At 41.0% G+C, this 20554-nt stretch overlaps 1 protein-coding gene across 1 annotated transcript; it reads right to left on the bottom strand.

Moving 5' to 3' along the window:
* Positions 1–2326: 2326 nt before the first annotated feature.
* On the bottom strand, positions 2327–20452 carry cog6 (component of oligomeric golgi complex 6). Its single transcript, XM_084019813.1, has 19 exons — positions 20279–20452; positions 19849–19992; positions 19572–19643; positions 19370–19428; positions 12751–12862; positions 12093–12175; positions 11799–11869; positions 10901–10994; positions 9104–9232; positions 8354–8445; positions 8118–8182; positions 7926–8017; positions 7647–7764; positions 6701–6832; positions 6264–6431; positions 5704–5811; positions 4629–4682; positions 4424–4503; positions 2327–2883 (listed from the first exon to the last, which is right to left on the bottom strand). The coding sequence occupies exons 1-19, from the start codon at positions 20420–20422 to the stop codon at positions 2736–2738; spliced, it is 1965 nt and encodes a 654-aa protein (XP_083875939.1). The 5' UTR covers positions 20423–20452; the 3' UTR covers positions 2327–2735.
* Between the last annotated feature and the right edge of the window lie 102 nt (positions 20453–20554).

The following is a 20554-nucleotide window of genomic DNA, read 5'->3' as shown; positions in this document are numbered from 1 at the left end:
TCAGAAAAGAATATTAATTACCAGTGCTCCAGTGTTTCAGGTCAGTACTTCAGTGTCCCCCTTTCCTGCGCCAATAGACAAATTACATAACCTCCAGAACAGAAAGAGGTTTGACACGAGGTAACCTCTCCAAATAATAAAGGCGATGTGGAGAAATAATCACGAGTTGTGTGTGTGTGTGTGTGTGTGCGTGTGTGTGTGTGTGTGGGGGGGGGGGAGCTATGACAGTGTAAGGCCACATTACACATAATGACTGAAAAATATCACATAATCACATCTTAAATGTTTAACGAGGGGGCAGAATGTGATGCAACTGTCCATGATCTGCTAATACTCTCCAGCACAGTTGAAAGGAAAAGTCTAACGCGTCAATGTTGTACGTCTTACAGTGTACTTTACTAGTTAGTCTATTTTTTCATCGTTTTCTGAACAATTTTCTGAACAACTTCCTATCATACCAGACGTCATCTGCGTGGGAAGATTAGATGCGGAAAGTAGAAGGCGGCATTTTACCTGAAACTGGTAAAGAAAAAGACACAAGCTGTGATATGGGATTTTTTGTTCTTTCTAAGCTCAACATCGCTGGGTTCTTCACAGAAATATTAGCTATAAATAATATGTCTTTTAAATGAATATCGTGAACTTTATTCGTACAATGATTGATATATTGTTTTGAAGTGTTTTAGATGTTACAACTAAAATAGAAAGTAGCTCTTTTTGGATTTATCTTGAATTTAAAGCGTCTTAAATGCAATACAGTTGGAATGGTATCAGTATGCTGTGACATCAAAAGGCTTATTCCTCCTTCCACTTTAAGGAGCCAATGATTCATTTCTGAGCGAGGAAGCAACTCATTACGTTTCTAAGCATGCACATCTGGAAAGAACAGCATTATTTCAGTAAACTGTGCATTTGTTTGAGTCATTTTCCTTTCAAAGTTTTTGCTGAGGCAATAGATAAGACCCAAGTTGTTAGCTCTGGACTAATCAGTCACTGGAGCGAGAGGGAAGGGGGGGGAAGAAATCCTCAATATTATTCTTTAACCCAGACCCTGGTCTCATGCTTCAGCAGGCAAAAGTTTGGTGGCCGTTGTCATATGGGCCGGATGATGGGATGAATGTTTGCCACGCTGCTCAGCACTACCTGCCTCTAAGTGGTGACTCCGTCACCTCTCACATCTGCTAACTCATTACACCGGCAGGAAACAGCTCTCACATGCATTCACACACAAATGTGAAGTTGAATAAGTGAGGGCATGCACTATGGATATTGTTTCACACGAACAATATGTTGTTATTCAGTAATCCTGCTGCGCAAACATCATCCTACTTTCTGCCAAAGAGTGAAAACACTCTCCAACCGGAGCCGAGCAGTACTGGAAGAGAGAGAGCTGGTCTATTTAAAGGATTCAAGAGTGCCATCCAGATGCTGAACTTTGAGGTATTCCATTTATTCCCAGTACTCGATGTCCTGGCCAATGATATGTGAGTAACATCCGGCGAGCTGGGGAAATCCTGGGTCTCTGTGCTGGCAGTGCTGCCAAGATCAGGCCCGCCGCCATGAACCTTGATGTCACATAGCAGAACTGAAAAGTTGCCTCTCATGCCAGATACCATGACAAAAGACCAGATCAATATTCACATATGTTTACTGTTTCGGTGGTGATTTATTAGGAATTATGTTTGCTGGGTGATGTCAGATTTTAACTGATATATTATATTATGTCACAACAATCCTAGGCTGTGGAGTTTATTTCAAGACATGAAAATACCACACTTTTGTGATAAACTTCCCTGTATGTGCATGTAGATATAACTGAGACTGTGGTTAATTTATACATATAATAATATAGAAAATAAATTATTTTGATCTTAATTCATGAAAGATGGAGAAAACATATTTCCATGTCGTCAGAGCCATAAAAACAAAAGACTGGAAGGTGTATTGGGGTTCAAAAGAAAGACTTTTGTTAGAAAATGACATTGGAAAATTACTATGGGGCTTAATGATTTACTAGTGGTGAACAAAACTTTTTCTCACCAAATCCACCATAATGCGTTTTATATGGTCAATGATTCATTTATATGTAGAATTTATGGTAAAAAATAAAACAAATCCAGTATCATTATAGCCTTGTTTACACCATCTTAGTCAGCATGGAAGACATTTTTTCAGATTTTCCATTTTACCACTACAACTCAAAACAGTTGAGACTAAAATAAACACAGCGTTCGTGTTGAAGTTTCTTGAGGTTCTTCTTAAAATTGTGGCGGAATTTTTCCCCGACCACTTTTTAAGTGTGGAAAAACAAGACGAGTCTCCTTGATTAAGTGTATTCTTTTGTTTTATATAATGTTCCATGTTTTCAATAAAAAGACATTGTTTTGTACAATTATGAACATGGTAGACTCGAGTACATGGTGTGAAAACAGACAGAAAGGAGGAGACACATGTGCTTTACAGAGAAAAAACAAGCCATCCGTCTGCAGCAGTGCAAGTAAATGGATCATATTCATATAATGTTCTTTCCTCCTGGCACACAGGAGTGTCTCTCTCTGAGGTCACTGACCTATATCCTTTCCCACAAAGAACCCCACCTAAACAAGTACTTTCACATCATTATATAGGTTGTTATCCTGTACAAATTACATAGCTCTTTAAATAACCTCCCCGCTGTCCTTCACTGGGGCTCACCTTATGTTTTTGAGATCATCCAGGTGGGATAAAAGTGTCTCTCAGGACAGCAAGGTCTGAACCTGCTGGGGTGATCTGGGCACCAAGTTCTCTGGGTCTTTGTAGCTGTTAGTTGGGCTGGTCAGCGCCGTGTAAACCTCCCCATAGGCTCTGCACACCAGCTCTGTGGATTGGCGGAAAATCTGCTCCCTGCACACACAGATACAACTCGTTACTCACAACACAGAGTAGCAGTGAGGGAGGCTTTTAAACTCCCAACATTTCAATTCTGAAATCTGACAAGCAGAGCCATGCTTTAAGAACTGAATAAGTTAGCTGGGAGTCCCAATTACTGTTTTGCTCGGTGACCATTGCTTGCCCCTGCTGTGTCAAAAGTATGTGGTGCACACTGCCATCTATGGATACATATTACAGCATAATGCACAAGCATCAGATGTCAGCCACAACAAGTCCTGATTCAGCAAAGAAAATCACATGGGCAGCCATTTTTAAGCTAAAAAAGGACAGTATTAGTTTTCATTTCATTGATTTCTGGAATAGAATTCATGTATGTCAAACTGATTTTTGTTTTCTTTTAGAACTGCACCAACAAAAGTTATTCACTAACTATATTGATAGTTATAGATGTGATATTTTCACACATGAATGTTCTAAGTTCTCAACTTTAGAATTTGTTGTAAATTGGGATAGTTTTTTTTGACAAAACACAACATTTGAGGATGTCCCTTCAATTAAAAAAGCACTATTTTCTTTTACATTAAGGCAATAATGATCACTTGGAACATTTTTATAAAAACATATAATAAGAAACAACATATCTTGTTCTGCTTCATTTGAGTTTCATCTGAGTTCTTAAGTACGATTCTTCTAAAAAAATAATTTGTCATTAAGAAAAACATGGACTACTTCTTGCAGTGGAGCACAAATGGACGACATGAGTCAGAATGAAGAGCTAGGCGAGAGGACTCATGAACACAGTGGGAGCGCCTCCGTTGTATTCAATTCAGGCTCTTGAGATCCATATTTTTAATTGGCCCACAGAGAACACCGAATCATAGTGCCGTGTGTAACACCTTACTTCATACCAAGAGCACTAACACGGAATGTGAAACGATGGGACTCTAAAGGACATTCCCATTATTTGTATTTTCAGAATGCTGGCGGGTGTTTTTGTGCATTTAGGTGAGCAGAGAAGCAGAGAAGCAGAGAGAGAGAGAGAGAGAAAGGGGAGGAATGATTTCAGGGAATGAGTGTGAGTGAGAAATGGACCAGAAGCTAATTAATGGCGTCCTGCCCATCAGTCCTCCCATGTCCATTAATAGAGAACATTAACCTGAGGTACAGAGTGCTCCTCAAGCCTGCTGCACTTCCCAGTAAGCGTGAGCCCTCCAATGTAGCAGCTGGATTGAGCTAAAAGCATGTGCGTTTTCTGATCAGTAGGACAAATACAGGCAGTCCTGTTGGTGGCTTTCGCAATTTAACATCCAACTCGCTATGCATTTCGTCGAGTGTTTTGTTTGGAATGCATTAATGATCATATTACATCTGACTAACTAATGAATGTTGATTATTATGCCGACGTTCCCGTTCTATTTTTATATTTACTCTTTAGTCTGCTGAAACACCATGCAATGTTGCAAACGTTTGACGTGAAGCCTGAATATCGCATGTTTGCTATTCTTTCCCTGAACAGAGAGGGCTGTTGTCAACAACAGGGGCAGGGACTCACTTGATGGCTGCACTGAGCAGGAAGTTGAGCTGCGGCATCACAAGAGTGTCAGGCGACGATAAGTACCGATCGAACTGGACCTGTTGTTCGTGTGAGGGGAAAATAGCAGGTAGATGAGTCAAAGAACCATAGTATGAAGGGAGAATTGATTGATTCCTAAAGGGAAATGTGCGTAATGAATCACTATTAAAACAGTTTAACTCACCAACGCTGCTTTCACAGAAACACTGTCCATGCTAGGGAGGAGCGACAGAGGACCCTGAGACAGAAAAAAAGTCATCATCAGCTCAAGGTCACAGTGTTTGAACAGCAACGATGTTGAATCTCAGAACCAAACAGTTTTTTAGCCATTTAAAAGTACTGAGGAGATATATTGAGAGGGAGAAAAGAAGAGAAATGCCCTACCCAAATCTTGATAGAAAAATACATGACTGACTGTGTGAATGCACAGCTGGGACCTTTAAGGGTATAAGTGAAACTGATTATCCAGAATGACAACATTTAGTCAAGCTTAAATGCCTAAATTGCCAACATTAAAAGCAGTAAATAGAAGGCGGTGCAAGGGTCAAAGCCACAGTGCAGTACCTAGAGTGATTTTATGGGGATATGGGCACATTAACAAACCCACTATGAGCCTGCAGACTCATCTGCTTGCTAAAAGCCTATGTGTTGTTTTGTCCTCCTGTCTGACTTGTTCATCTGACGTGTGACCGAAAAATCACAGAAATACAATGTTAAGCAGATCGTGAAAGTAAACCTGAAAAGCCTTAAATAACGCTGGGGATTCTTTTCAGGCGTTGACATCTGGTATGCCGTCAAGTGTGGACAGCTAGACTTAATCTTTCAAACAGAAGACTATTTAAAGAAAACCCGAGACGGGCCACCCGAGGAGAGAGGCTGTCTGCAGAAGAATGAACGGCTCTTGATTGAGCTCTGCGTTGAGCTGCTGCTGCAGCAGCAGCAGGGTGTGGTGCGTCCTGACATGACCCTGGGTTTTAAGACTTGCATGCTAAAGCGCAACTATGGGTCTCAGTCAGCCCAGTGGCAAAGTGGGAGGAAGGCTCCAGGGCATCGGCTCTCTCATTTGCACACAAGTCATACGATTGGTAATAGAACATGACATGATCTGCCTCCCTCCGTCCCTTTTCTCATCTGAACATGTGACAGAAATGCAAGAACCATTCAGGACTCTTAACAGGAGAGATGTGAGAAAAAACCACAGCTCTCTAACTTCATGAATGAGTGCATGTGAATGTGAAGCCGAGTGCTCCACTTGAGACCTGTTCAGCTGTATGCTGCTGGACACAGCTGTAGATGTAGCTCAGGCCAGCTCTGGTCAGCACGTAGGACGCTTGCTCGTTGATCAGGGTGTCAAGGTGAGCCTCGATCTGGAAAACGTGGGACAGAGTGGATTAACATCCAGTCCAAGGCTGCATTGTGAACCAATGGTACTTGTGATTAATAGAGAACCACTGTGCTATTGATAATGCAACTTACACAGGAGCCCTTGTGGTGCTCGATCACAAAAGACATGCTAAAAATAGATGGCACATTCGACCATGAACAACAATACATGATGCACACCCTTCTATTAGACAGCAAATGTAGTCTTTTAAAAAACGAGATTTGGGCTTTATGGGTTTTAATGAAAGGAACAGGAAAAATATCCTATAAACAATACACCTAGCAGACACAATGTTATGTTAATGTAGGCAAATCTAAGGTATGTTCCGTCATTATTAGCTGAATCCCCATGACTAATTGTTATGAAGTGTAAATAGATTTCTAAAACATGAAAAAATAAAAAGTAATAGTCTGAATTTTTCCAATTAGTACAGACCTGGAATTCGAGCATCTCCAGCCTCTTGTCGGTGAACTCAAAGAGAGCCAAGGTTGTCTTCATGACATACAGTGAGTTGACCATGTAGGTCGCCATGTCGGCAGTGCCGAGGTTACTGGCAGACACGGTACATAACTGTAGGAGGGGATCCAAGATGCAGGAGAGCACCTGGGAAAGACGAGACAGATGCCTGAAACATCACTGCATTTTCATAAATGGGTGAAAAAAAAACAAATATTGCAACATTTATCAGATACATTAACAGCAATTAGCTTAATATGGCCTTCCTTTCTAGGTGTGGAGCACCGGAAGCCAATCAATTAGGCAGGTATAAGAGGGAAGACTCTCTCTCTCTCTCTTTTTTTTGGGTTGTTTTTTAAGCGTATTTTGCTTTGTTTTACGACCATCCTGACCGGAGTGTTTGAATATGAATTTACCTGAGCAAAGTCAGCCTGGCGGGCATCCAGAGGAACCACAGATGAGTCGTGGGAGGCCAGCACCTCCCTGAGGAGAGTGAGTGTCTGAGTCAGGGAGGCCGTAGGTCCCAGGTCTGCAGGCGGTAGCTCCACCTGCCGAGGCCGACACGGACAGAAGAAGTCATGGTATTAGCAAATGGAGCAAAAGTGCAAGAGTTGTTCTTTCAGGGGTTGGTTGTACGTGGGTTGTAGCTGCCACCAAGACAAGTGGTCTTCATAGCATTATCGAATCACTGAAGATCCCTAATGAGAAGCACGCTAGACCAAATATACAACTGCTTGCTGCTGAGACTGTGAGCCTCAGCTTGTTCAGAGTCAGCAGAGCTTTTTTTTTTTTTTTTAATGAAGAGGGTTTTGATTTTATTGGCTTCTGGATACACAATACAGAACGAAGCCCAGCCACCGTTGTCCACCTAATAGAGTAAATTATGAGGAGGCTGTGTTCCTGCCATTAGCTGGAATTGACACCAAAACCCTGAGGGCTTCCAATTTGATTAACACCGAGCTACAGGGATAATTCTTGAAACTGCTATTGATCAGGACACAGCCGGCATGTTATGTGGAAAAGCTCCCGCTCGTGTCGAGGTATATTTGGATGGCAATTTAACTAAACGTTAACAAGTTTGGTGTTTTTTGGCAGCTAGCTCTGCTGTGGCCAGCAGGCTGAAACTGTTTACAAGCAAAAGGGCTTCAGAAATAGCCTTGTTGTCTTTGAGGGTTTTGACGCAGAGCTGAAATACGCAGTTTGTGTCCACAGGGTGCTTACTGAACTTCTACACTATCATTTAAGTTATTTTATGATCATTGCTAACCATCTTTATTTTAAAATTCTTTTTCTTCTCAGGTGATGGCATTGTTTTCCTAACAGTCACTTTCTCAAAGAGAAATCCTGCTACTCATACCGTACCTTGTCCATGAGTCTGCTTGCATGAAGGCTCAGGCTGTTGAAGAACATCTTTTTGCTAAGGATGTGCATCTCTTCAATAGTGATGAGCAGAGAAGCCACGCTGGTCCCAATGATGGAGCTGGACATGATCAAATATGTGGACAAGTCAATTAAGACTGCATATGGTGGTTTTTCACATTAATAAAGATGTTTAGCAACTAGCAATTAGCAATTAGCTCCTCAAATGACTTTAATACCAAATTGATTACCCCCGGTTGCTGACGGAGTGAGTTTAAATACCTGATGGTGTGGTGGTAGAACTTGAGGAGGTTAGACAGCTTGTAAAGCAGGACAGCACCAGGCTCAGCCACGATGACCTGTTCTATCCGAACCTGAGACACACAGAGCGAGAACACAACAGAACATGGTGAGCATTAGACAGAGCTGGTCAGTGTTTCTTTAATGGCGTCTTAAATGTATTTCGTTGCTCACTTTCAGCGGCCTGCACACTCCCTCGGTGATGTGTCCGACCACCTCCTGCATGTTCTCCTCCACACCTAACAGGAGACGGAGACACATTAGTCGGATTAGACATTTGTTTACAGCAAATTTTAAAGATTCAACAAAGCAAACATTCCAAATAAGGGCAAGATTTCAACAAAAGGGGGAAATAGCTCTAGGTGTGGACTGCACCATTTGTAATTTAAGGTGTGCAAGAAACATCGTACCGTTCAGAGTGACTTGTTTCAGCAGAGCTTCAAGGTGTTCTTTCTCTGAGGCAGTGGCTTGGTGTAACCAGGCCAGCATGTCCCCAACATACCTGGAAGAGCGACAACACAGTCCGTTTTAAGCAATAAGTCACTGAGGGGCCGACCCGGGGGGCTAATCCTACCACTCCGAAACCACACATACATCGAGGCGTGAATCACCTGTTTCACCAACAAACACACTTGGATTCTGATGTTATACAACGGAGGGCAACAGCAAGGTTAAACTTGAATTATTGTGTGTGTGTGTGTGTGTGTGTGTGTGTGTGTGTGTGTGTTTGTGAGAGAGAGTGAGAGAAAGAACTTGATGTTCTCAGAACTGCTGATGCTTTCTATAAAGTGGAGGTGATGACACACGGCTGGTTTTCTGAGAAAAACTCCAATTTGGCTCCGGGGCGCAGGAGGAAGAGGGAAGACGATGTAGTACAACGGGACACACAGACACACATTACTGTAATATCTTTAGACAAACCCACCGATTCCATTTGAATGTCTCTGTATGTAAGGCAAGCCAGGCATTATTACATGATTTTTACTAAAAATCAATATTGTATTGTATGTATTTGTTAAAAAATGTACGATAGCATCTGCAGATGTTCCTATTTTTAAACGGGAGATTCTCTCTGATGTTATAGACATCCTTTGATGAGCTAAAGTATCCTTTTTATTACGGTATAAAATAGCAAAGTTCAGGTCGCACATGAGATGTACCTCATCGGGTCATGTGAATGCATCTCTATGGGGCGGGGAGTCCCTCCTAGCCCGCCGCGGGTGAGGGCGTCGATGAAGCCTCGTACCACCGCACACCTTCGCGCCGTCCCAAACTCATCCAGAGTGTACCTGACCAAACAGAAGAAAACCAGATCAACACCCAGGCCTCATGAGAAAGGACTGCGACCGCAGTGTTTTCTCGTGCAGACTGTGTGACGGAGGTCAGTGGCTGACATTTATCAACAATGCAGGCAGCTTATCCAAAAGGAAACACTTTGAGGTTGTTTTGATTATTTGGCGGTGGCAGGCTCTGTGACAGACTAAACAGAAGATACAGCTGAAGATTCCAGAAACGCAACCTTGAACACTTTCTGGGCAACGAGACAGGTGCAATCCGGAGAATACAGACAGTCAGAACGAGGGTTTGGCATGAAAACATATCTTGGGGTAACGTGTGAAACTTTCTTTCCTGTCGTTTGAGTCAAACTCAGAGTAAGCTTCATGAAAACTGTGAATGTTGTGTAATTCTTTGGCACAAATTGCTTTTCTGTACTAGAGGGTATAAGTAATTTGCCCTTGCCTTTAATGTAAGTAATGGGCATAAGTAATACTTGTATGTACTTCAAGGCATTTCAAAAGCACTTAAAGATTACTAAGACTCATAATGGTGTATATTTTACAATCCTCAAAGTGACTAAACCCTTTTTATAAAACACTTCTGGTCAGTGATTTCCTTGAAAGCCATTTTAAAATGTGTTAATAATAGAGCTGTGACTGCATGACTTCAATATTACTGCTTGAATTAGTCACCTATTGTTTCAAAATGTGTCATCCATTTTGATTTACTGGGTGGGCTTAATGTGGATCAGTAGTTGATGGACAGGATAGAGGAGGAAGATATAAAAAAAAAAAGAAAGGCTGAAATTCCTGAGAGAGAATCTGAAGAGTTGGAAAAGTCAAACAACAAAGCTTTGGACCATTAAACAAATTATGTGCTCCATTCGCTCTTTTCACCAGCTTTTTATATCCATCTAAAGAGGACGAACACACCAGTCCAGAGTCAACCACGTCCAAAACAGCAAGGAGCTCATATGATTAAACAATACCTCGACAATTGCACAACTAATGGCGCTATCCAGATAAATGCTAATAATCAGCCCGATCTTTAAGCATGCTTTCCACAGCTTCTGTGTGCTGCTTAGCAACTGTGTCGCTGAAGAACTACGTGGCAGAAAAATGTTTTTTTTTGCTGTTTGTCTATTTTATGAAATATATATACAGTATATATATATATATATTACAAATCACAAAGTCACTTCACAGTGTGCTCTCCAGTGTTTCTACAAAAAAAAAAAGAATCTCGATATTGGTGACATTTTCTGTTGCTTCAGGCTGTTTCTTAAGTGTTTTCATATCAAAAACCACCTTGTTTCTCTCACCAAGAACACAGTGACAAGATTCTTCACCGGCGAGTGCCCACAGGTTGAAACTGCCACTCCATTTTAACTAGCTTAACTCATCATCACTTCATATAATGGATGATAGTGAAGTGTAGTCCCTGTAGCTATGTGGGTAGCGTATATTAAGCAAAGTGGTTCGAAAACAATTTTAGGGTTAACCACAGTTACAGTTACTTTTGATTTGAATATCTATCCCTTGATTTTGTACATTTTAAAACATCCACCTCTACACATGTTTACTTCTGCTATCTGTTAAAGCCCTGAGAAGATGTGTAAAAGGAGAGGAAGATAAATGAGGGAACAGGCCGTACAACATGTCTGTGTGTTTGTGGGTTACTTGTAAAGGACAGGTCGGTCTTGTAAGCCTTCCATTGCTTGAGTCAACACGGGGCAGATATCACACGTCTCTTGGGTTAGTCCTCTGCATTCATCTTTGTAGAAAGAAGGAAGGAAAAGAAGGGTATGGTAAAACACTAACTGTTTACAGGAAGCAGATAATAGCACCAGGAACATTTTCATGAGTATCAAGAAAGTAGGCAGTCTTTTAATAATTCAGACAATAAAAATAATGACAAAATAATGAACAGGGAGTAGCCAAACTTGGTCAACACACACTTTTGTTAAACTTTACTAGATACTTATGCTGGAATTACAAGTATGCCCTCTTCAAATAATTTTTTCACAACATAAACTAACTTCTACTTCATGCAGTAAAATAATAAAACAATATTAAATCAACTCATTGCTATTTATTTGACCATGACCACATTTTTACTTTTACATTTCTGGATTCGGGTCTTTTGGCAAATACACAGCTAAAAAATATGTTTCTATAGAACAACTCATAATTAAGTAGCTCCTCTATATTGGGTTCCGGGGTTTCATTGATCTAAAAGGTTTATCTTCATTTCATTTCAATGACAGAACAGACGGCTAAGCTAAAGAAAATGTAGGTTTCTGGTAAAACTCATTCAGAGGTTATGTTTGTTCTCAAACGTGTCGTACACACAGCATTAATCACACTGAAAAGAGAACAACTTTCTATTTAACTCTATCCAAATAAAAAACACAAACAACTAATCGATCGAATATTAAGACAAAACACAAAACTTGAGACAGAAAATGACTTAAATCACTTATTGCGGCATTAATTTGTATAGACTGTGCCGTATACGATGAGAGTCAGTGCTATCTGTCAGTGTGCTCGTGGTATTAGCTGTGTGTACGGTACTCACTCTGAGCCCAGCGGTAGAGCTGCTCGTATGATGTCTCCTGTAACACGGCCATCTGCTCCATGATCTCTAATCTGGAACAAGCACAAACCAAGACCACATGTGACATACCCATAACCTGCAGCATAGTGTGAGATCCTGAATCTGACATAAATGCTAGACCTTAATGGGTTTTTTCCCCACTCGAAATTAATTTAACAAATAGAGCAGGATGACTGTAAAAAAAACAACACCTTATTTCATTGGCAGAGGAAGTGGAACACAGAGTAACTATATGGAGTGAGACATGCATCTTACCCCGCAGTTTGCTGGTTGGTTCGCAAAAGGATTTTCACATCCTCGTGGATGTGCTTTACTCGGCTGAGAGCTTTGAAGAAATCCTGGGAAATTGATTGATAAATGAATATATTAGCAGCGGCATGACATGCAGATTTGCAGAAGTCAATTAATTTTTTTTTTCTTTTTTTCTTTTTTTGGCAAAACACAAAAAAATTACAGCTTTGATCAAAATTACTTCTGGTGTGACCGCATTTAAAGTGATCATGCATTGTTGATAGATGTAAACTTACTTTGAAGCTAAAAGATTTGTGGTGTTATTTCACATGTAAGTCTTTTTTGTGTGTGTGTGTATTTATTTGCATATCATAATCAAGAAGGAAAACGTTTTAAAATCCATTTTGTGTTTACGCATGTAAAGTAGCGGGTGTATGTTATAATGGGATTGGGGGGATTGTAGGAACATGTAAAAATCACCTCATATCACAGCATTTTAATTTAGGACTATAGGACATCTTGAACACATCTTACAACATATTAGATTCAGAACATTAAACACTTCAACCAGAGGACCCAGATAAGGGAGCCTCAAAAAAAATGCAACAAAAACTTATCCCATCCTGTGGGTGAGGATAACATTAATTAATTAATTAGTTTTTTACATTATAATGGTGATTACCTCAGTAATGGGGGCATCCCGAGCCCCTTGCAGTGTGGCCATCTCCTCATTAGATAGCTGGAACTTTGTAATGAAAGCCTGAGCAACCTGAGCTCTCACCTCCAGGCGGTGACTGAGGGGAAAAGGGATAAATGTTAGAATTCATTTCTCCTCATAAGGTTTTCTCAATAAATATATATAATACACAAAAGAGTTCAGATTATTCCTTCGGTCTTTAATCATCGAGTTAATACTGCCATCCTCCTTGTGTTTTCTTAATGTGCAAATAGAAAAATCCTGTCAGTGCTTGTATGCTTTTATTTAACAAAAATAGATGTTGTCAACTCGCTGTAATGTCGGATGTTCCACAGCAGATGGCAGTCACATTCTTCACACACACACCTTTGCTCACTTTGAGCTCAGAGTGAGACAACAGGGTGGGACACACACAGAGTAAAGATATCATGTGGAGAAAATAAATAACCGGGGAAGACAAGAGAGACAAAAGGAATACAGAGGCAGATACTGGCCAGGTTTTGTCACCGTCAATAACAGGAGAGCGATCGCTATCAGTGTCGCTGTAAGTGTCTCAACACAATAGTGACCATGGCAACCGCCCCAGTCAAACGGAGAACTCTGTCACGGGATAGCAGAACAACAGCGAGTTCTCCCAATTCCCATCTTTACACACAAACCCCCTCGACTAGATTATCTCCCCCATCTGTGGAAAAAAAAGGCTGGATCAGTAAATCACCAGCTTGTTTTTGCTGGAGGAGAAGAACCCAACATCATCTGACCATTGTCTTCCACGCAAGCTGGAAGTAAAGGGTTATAAATCTGTTACAGGATTCTATGATTTAGTATTTCTCTGTGCCTCACACGCAGGACGTGTTGCCTTTTATTTGCATAGTGTGTTGAGATTTTTGTCACAACGCACAAAGTCAACAGCTTGGCTGGATAGCAGCCTTTAATTCAATACCACGCCTAGGGTAGGGTATCATATTTTCTTACAGCAACGTGGCCACATCATCAAAACTAGTTTGATTGTATACACACACATGGCAGCCGTGCCTCCGCTTAAAAAAAGGCTTCATACTTTCACTGTGAGATTGTCAAAAGCAATCTTTTAGTCACAAGAACATAACAGAAGATAGTTAATATTATTAGTATTATTATTAAACACTATGTGACCATGTGACTGGGAGATAACTAGTTAAAACAAGAGGTACTTCAGCCACCTGATATCAGAATTAGTGATATATATACATATAAAAACAAGCTATGCTAATGGTGCAATTAATTAAACTGAGCGATGCATAAATTAGGGAAACCATTTCCATGTGAACATGCTTGTCTTCACACAACACAGCAATATTAATATGAAATATGTAAACCCTTACGCTGCTACAGTGATCCCAATAAAAAAAGAGATTATTTCACTAATATGCAAATTTATGCAGCAACCTTTTACAAAACTCAAACTGGATCATCTGTTGTGTGAGACAGTGAGAAACTGCAGTGCCACCAGGGAATTCCAATCATTAAAGGTTGTTGAGTTACTATCTTCAAAAGATCGAGGGGGGGAAAAAAAGGAGATGCACAACATTGAATCTGGGATAAAAGGTCCCACACACCAGTTTTATGGGACATAAAATTGATTGGCCATCTGATCCTAATAGTCATAAACCACGGCTTCCGCGCCTCATCTCGTTGGTCACATATAACATGCCATAGCTTAGACTTTCATTCATAAAGCATTAAAGCCACAGAATGCATTTCTAGCCATGGTTGGTGCCTTGAAGTTGAACTGAGTGACTCACTGATGTTGTCTTTTAATGACTTTGTTAATGACCAAAAGATATGTTTTAATACCTTTTAGTAAATTATGATTGAATGTTTTTGGCAACATTGTTTTTATTGAAAGTCACCTTACAACAGTGTTCTCAGGGTTAATCCACTTGACCGGCAATTAAATCATTTACTCAGCTGACCTCATGTCGGCAGCAATTGTTCCCAAAGCCTTATCTAATAATCTTTATGTTGATTAACAAATTAAACTTCATAGCCTGTGCAACTGCTTCACTTCTAGAAGATAAGAAATGCCTTCTATTCTCTCATGTTCAGGCCAAGAGTACAAGACCTGTTCCTCCAGGATGTAAATCCCAACAAAGACATGCTGCACACACCCTTACAAAAGGGAGGAGAGGAGGATTGTGGGAGCAGCGGCAGAAGAGCAAAAAGAGAGCAAGGGAACGGTTGAGCAGCAAGATCGTTTTCTGTGGCGCTGTCAGGACATGACACATTCTTCTCTAGACTGCAATTACAGAATACCAGAGAGAGGAAATGTACTTGAGTGATTCTGCAATGGCACACGTGCAAGTATGTAGAGCCTTTGGGCTAGTGGTTCAAGAACGCGTTAACTCAATATGTAGGTTTTCAAGCGAACTTAGATCCAGGTTACATGTCACATGATGCGATGAAGTTGCAGTGTTTATCTCTTTGTAACTGCGTGCTCATATTTCTCCACTGATTTGTGTGTTCAAGCACAGATATTATTTGAACAGGATGACACAAACTAAAACATTGGACTTACCAATGCCGATTTAATAACCTCACAGAGCTGAGCTGATGGTACAACGCCAGAGCTTGATCAGTGAATAACATTTTATTTAATTACATTCATTGGATTTTATTTTTGGTTTATTTTGAAATGATGATAGAACGATTTTGCTTCTACGGATAGATTTTAGAGGACATTTTTCATTTCTGACTGATAATCCATACAGATTGAATGATATGGAGATCAACTGTTCTCTCTGTAGCAAGCAAATGTCCCACTTTCTCATAAGTTGTAAACCATTTGGGTCGATTATCCATTGAAATCTATTAGGGGCCATTTCAAAGGCTTGCATGGACATTTGGCATTCACAGAGCTGTTGGTTAGCCATGCGCCAATGATCACAGTCACATCAGGCAACACAAAGACATACTCGCAGTCATATCCTCATTAACAGCCAGCTGAGCCTCAACAAGGCTGTCATTTCCATTTCATTCATTAAGGTGTCATTTTACACAGGTTGTCATTTATACTTTGATACCCCTGTTTATTCTCTGGAGGGTTTTACCGAGAACATTTGCTTTTTTTTCCCCAGGAAAAAATAAAGTAAAAGTGTCAACGGAAAAGAGGGCTCCATGTCTGACAATTCATCATAAGCTGTAGAAATGAGTGGCTGCCACAAACCAAAGACAGGTAATTCTTCGTTGCGATTACTAAAATAACTGAGCGGTTCACTAATAGCTGAACCGCTATCGGCTCCAACTGCTCTGGAGGTTACACAATCCATAGAAACATCCGTTTGTGAGACGTCTCAACACGTTCGGCAGACAACGTCATGTTAACGCAAAGATCACAGTGCAGGTGGCTACCGTTACGTTTCATTATGGAACAACACACAACACCTATTTAGTGATCTTGCTGACAGCACCTTTGTACAGGACCAGCCCAAAACAAAAGAGCAAGCACGTCTGAAAGGCGGCGGACAAAGAGGACCAGCCCAAAACAAAAGAGCAAGCACGTCTGAAAGGCGGCGGACAAACACAGGTCGTCTATCCTCATTGGTCCGCCTCTTCCACCTTTGTTTCTGCACACTGTAAGCAATATGCTGTTCCCTTCCGTTTCATTTGAGCTGACAAATGACACAGTGCCACTGGCAGATAAGATAGCAAACAGTTCAGGACATGCCTGCTCCGCCAGGCAAATAACACATCAGGAGCATCTGCAGAGCTTTGAAAAAGACTGTGCTCTCTCAGCAGAGCTGCCCCACAAAATATGAGAATATGCTGCTAATGTAGCACGTCTATAGTAGGTGTCAACAGGAGGAACATAAATAAAAAAAGACAGTGGCTTGGGACTGCCGAGGACTGTGTGACCTGGTGTGGTGCAGAGTGCTGACTGGTTGGTGGCTGAAGGAGCATAACTTGGCTGCACACTTCCCCTGGCAGCTCTTCTGAGACTAAATTGCTACAGACAAGGTCAAAGCCCAGCGAGCAGACACTATCCCATCTGGCTTTGGGGTCATTGTGGTTCTGCAAATGAAAACGTCACGCAGACAGACAGCAGGTCCTGTTGGGGCCACTATGCAAAGAGGGGCACTCAGAAGGGCGTTCATGTAAAACCCTCTGACCACCTACCTTCAAAATGTCCCTTCACAAAATCATACAACTTTAATGAATTGAATGTGTGCATGTATTCAATCGTAGCAAATCCCCACTGATGTCTATCACTGTTGTCAGATTCAGAGCCCTACCCTCCTATGTCACCTTTCCGTCAGGGAGGTCTGAAGCTGGATTTGCCTTGGTACACCACGGCTGTAAGCAGTGTCTTTTGCCAGGAATCGACATTATCTTTGCCCGTGTCGCTGCCTCTATGTCAACTCACATGGTCACTGAGCACTAAGGTCACAGCTGTCACAAAATGCTAATGAATCCGAGCCCTCAGCTATCAGGAAACCGGAGCGGGTGTTGTATTTTGACGCTCCAGTCAACACACTGCCCAGCCAAATTCATAGATTAAAGCCAGAGTGCATAACTTTTGTCTCCCTCCTCTGTCAGTGAGTGTAAATACCAGGGCGTCAGCCAGCCATGGATACAAGCGGATGCTCCAAATAAAAAAGGAACTCTGCATTCAAAGGAAGGAACAAAGTATAAAAAGAATTGCACAGGGAGACTTGAAGAGAGCACTCCTGGAGGAGGGAGAGAAGCCCAAAACCTGCAGCCAGCGACACCACAACTCAGGTATACTGCGAAATACTGAGAGCGTTCCTCGGCAGCGATGGCAAGGGCCGGAACATTACGGCCCTTCCTTAATATTAAGTTTTATTGATACCAATGTTCATTTTATTGAGACTTCAAACCAAAGTCCATCAGTCATCCAAGAGTTGCAGCAGGGTGAATTATCCAGCATGCACTGTCTGACTCCACTCATGACTCATGTAATGCCGAGCTCTGTATATTGGATCTGCATATCTGATGGATCTTAATATGTGTTGTCAGCAAATCACAATGCACACACTCATATCCAGCAACGCTCTGACAGGCTGCTCTCCTCCAGTTGTAATAGTCTAGCGTCACTAAGATATGGAGAATAATGCAGTGTAAACAAGGATTACTTTGATATGCATGCTCAAGGCAAAACATCGCAGGACATTAGGAATGATACAAATAAGGCTTCATTAATGATGATTGCTGCCTCCTTATGCAAATAGACAACTGCAAGAGAAATATTCATCAAACTCATAAATCATTTATCACTTCTCATCAAAAATATATCTCTCTACCATCTGACACCAAGGAGAAGTTGCATTTCATGGACTAGAAATGTACCCTTCAACTTCAAAGTACTTGGTAGATAGATATTAAATATAAATATTCCAAATTATCAGTATAGAATTGGTTTGGGCTCTAATCAAATGAGAAAATCTTTAGTTGACAACTGTCAGAGGCAACTCCTGAAACACATTAAGCAAGATCTCACTCTTCAAACAACATACGTGCAATAAACGTGTCTCACTCACAATGTGGACCATGTTGTGCCTGCTGTGTATTTTGGCTGACGTGCTATTTGCCTTGAAACTTGCTTGAACTAAAAAGAGGGAAATGAGACTTCAGAGAAAGTGAACTGACGGGGTGTAGCTCTGGCACGATGAAGATGCCTATCTGTGACGCATGTGACAGGTTTCCAAAAAGACTTCTGGCCTCGGAACAGATACGGGGGGAAATAGCGCTATGAGATTTCTTCGAAATTTCTCCAGACAATTGAATCTTATCGCTCACTGAAATTTTGAAAGCTCAGTAATATGGTGTCAGTTAACATTGTGGTCATTTAGTTACAATCATATAGAGAAACAATTAGAGCTTGCTATGATAGGATTAGGTTGAGTCTCTCGATTCAATCCCTTTGTATGAGAGAGAACATTAAGTACGAAGCTTGTTCCGAGAAATTGATTAATAAAGTGCTACAGTTACCAGTATCTCACTTAAAATGTTCCGTTTTTGTTGAGACTACAACTAAAGTTTTTTTTTTTAATTATTATTATTAAATTATAAAAGTGTATTGAACTTGGCTGCATGATTTCTGGTGCAAAATATCAGAAAAACCCTGTACAACATAATGCAAGTCAATGTAAGAATACCAAACTACTGCCTCGCAAGGTAAAGTACAGCTGAATTAACCTTCTGACACACTTTCAAACCACAATCAAACAATTAAAACAGTACAATTCTCAGAGGTAGTAATAATTACTATATAATAATAAAATTGCATTATATTGCCCAGAACTTTCTACTTTTTTAGTGCATCTCATGCAGCCAAAAGGGGCAAAAGTAAATAAGTAAACCACTAACTGTACAATATATATTGTAGAGATTCTTGTGAAGATTCTCAGTCAGGTAGTTTGTAGGATTTCTACACAAACAAAATCAAGGCAACTAGATTTAACGTTTTCTCCACTGATTCCGTATGTCAATCTTAATTCAAATATATAAATGTATATGTTATGCATTTACATCGTTGACACACAAACACATACATCCCCATCCAAACCCACAAAATGTTCACCCCTTTATAAAAAAGAAAACTCACTTTTCTCCCTGAAGCTTGTTGGTTTTTACTATGAGGTCTTGGGTTTGCTCCTTGGTAGCCTGTTGATGAAAAGTGATTCATGTCATACATTTGAAACACACCCTACATAAGATATACCTTCTATTGTTGTTATGAAGAGTTTAGCTTTAAGAAATCATTATAGGTACAGTGGAAAAAGAATGTTTTATATCATATACCATACCTTTAACCTATCGGTCATTTCTTCACAACAGGTGCTCATGGCCTGGACATCCTCATGGACACTTTCAAGCTCCTATGGAGAACATGAAGTCACCATTACAAGAGTACTGAGAGGTATGCACCCCCGTATTGTGAAGTAGTAGCCTGCTTCAAACACAGGTTTTCAGATCCTCCACTACATAACAATCACTGCACATATGCTTTGGCTGTAAAAGCAGACTTAGACTTGATTGCTGTTTAAGGTGAACGCATCGTATGTTCGTGTTAAACGTGTTTACCTCTTTTACGTTCTTAAATATGCGTTCAAAGTCCTCGTTGATCGAAAGGCTTCGTCTCTCTATGTCACCGCGGAGATTCCTCCTGGTGCGCAGGCTGTTCTCAGTGAAGAACACGGAGAGCGCCTTCAGAGCCTCCAGCATCTCCTGAAAGCACAGACGTAAAGTTGGTCAACGGTTTGTGACGGGGATACACCCAGGTTTGCACCTACAGCCCACACTGAACGGCTGCTAACGTTTAAATGAATGGACTGTTTTGCCATTGTTGCCACAGGCAGCGAGGAGAAACATCGTCTCCTCTAAACAACTAACCCTGGATGAGCGACAGTATCACCCATGAGTAAGGTGTCCTGTTATGACGCGACTATCTTGCAGTTACGGCTAACGTTAGCTAGCTAGCTAGCTAGTAAGAAGCTAAACTCTTCCATCTTACCTTGTCATTGTCAAGCCTCGTCTCCAGTATTTTGTTAAGCTTCCTTGATAGAGGGTTATTGGGTTGAGAGTTCGCATTTGTGTTGTGTATAACGGTGGGGCTATCCGTTGAATTGTCTAGTTTAGTATCAGCCATTGTACACATTACACGTCCTCCACGTCAACTTTCCGAAAGATGTTTTGGTCCGTCTGAAATTGAGGTCCGTCCGGCATGTAGGTTACATCGGGAGAGTGATACAACGTTCCGTCCCGCGGTAAATAAATACATGCTTGTTAA

Source organism: Eutrigla gurnardus, assembly GCF_963514095.1.
Source record: "Eutrigla gurnardus genome assembly, chromosome: 10".
NCBI lineage: Eukaryota > Metazoa > Chordata > Actinopteri > Perciformes > Triglidae > Eutrigla > Eutrigla gurnardus.
Note: the sequence above shows the minus strand (reverse complement) of the source record. Positions and strands in the feature narration are given on the sequence as shown.

Bases quoted from the DNA above. Each gene is read 5' to 3' on its own strand.
- cog6 (XM_084019813.1), bottom strand. From the start codon at position 20,422: ATGTGTACAATGGCTGATACTAAACTAGACAATTCAACGGATAGCCCC. The intron at 10,995-11,798 runs GTGAGTACCGTA...CTTTCTACAAAG, and splicing joins GCTCTACCGCTGGGCTCAGA to ATGAATGCAGAGGACTAACC. The intron at 4,683-5,703 runs GTCTCAAGTGGA...TTTCTGTCTCAG, and splicing joins AGCAGCATACAGCTGAACAG to GGTCCTCTGTCGCTCCTCCC.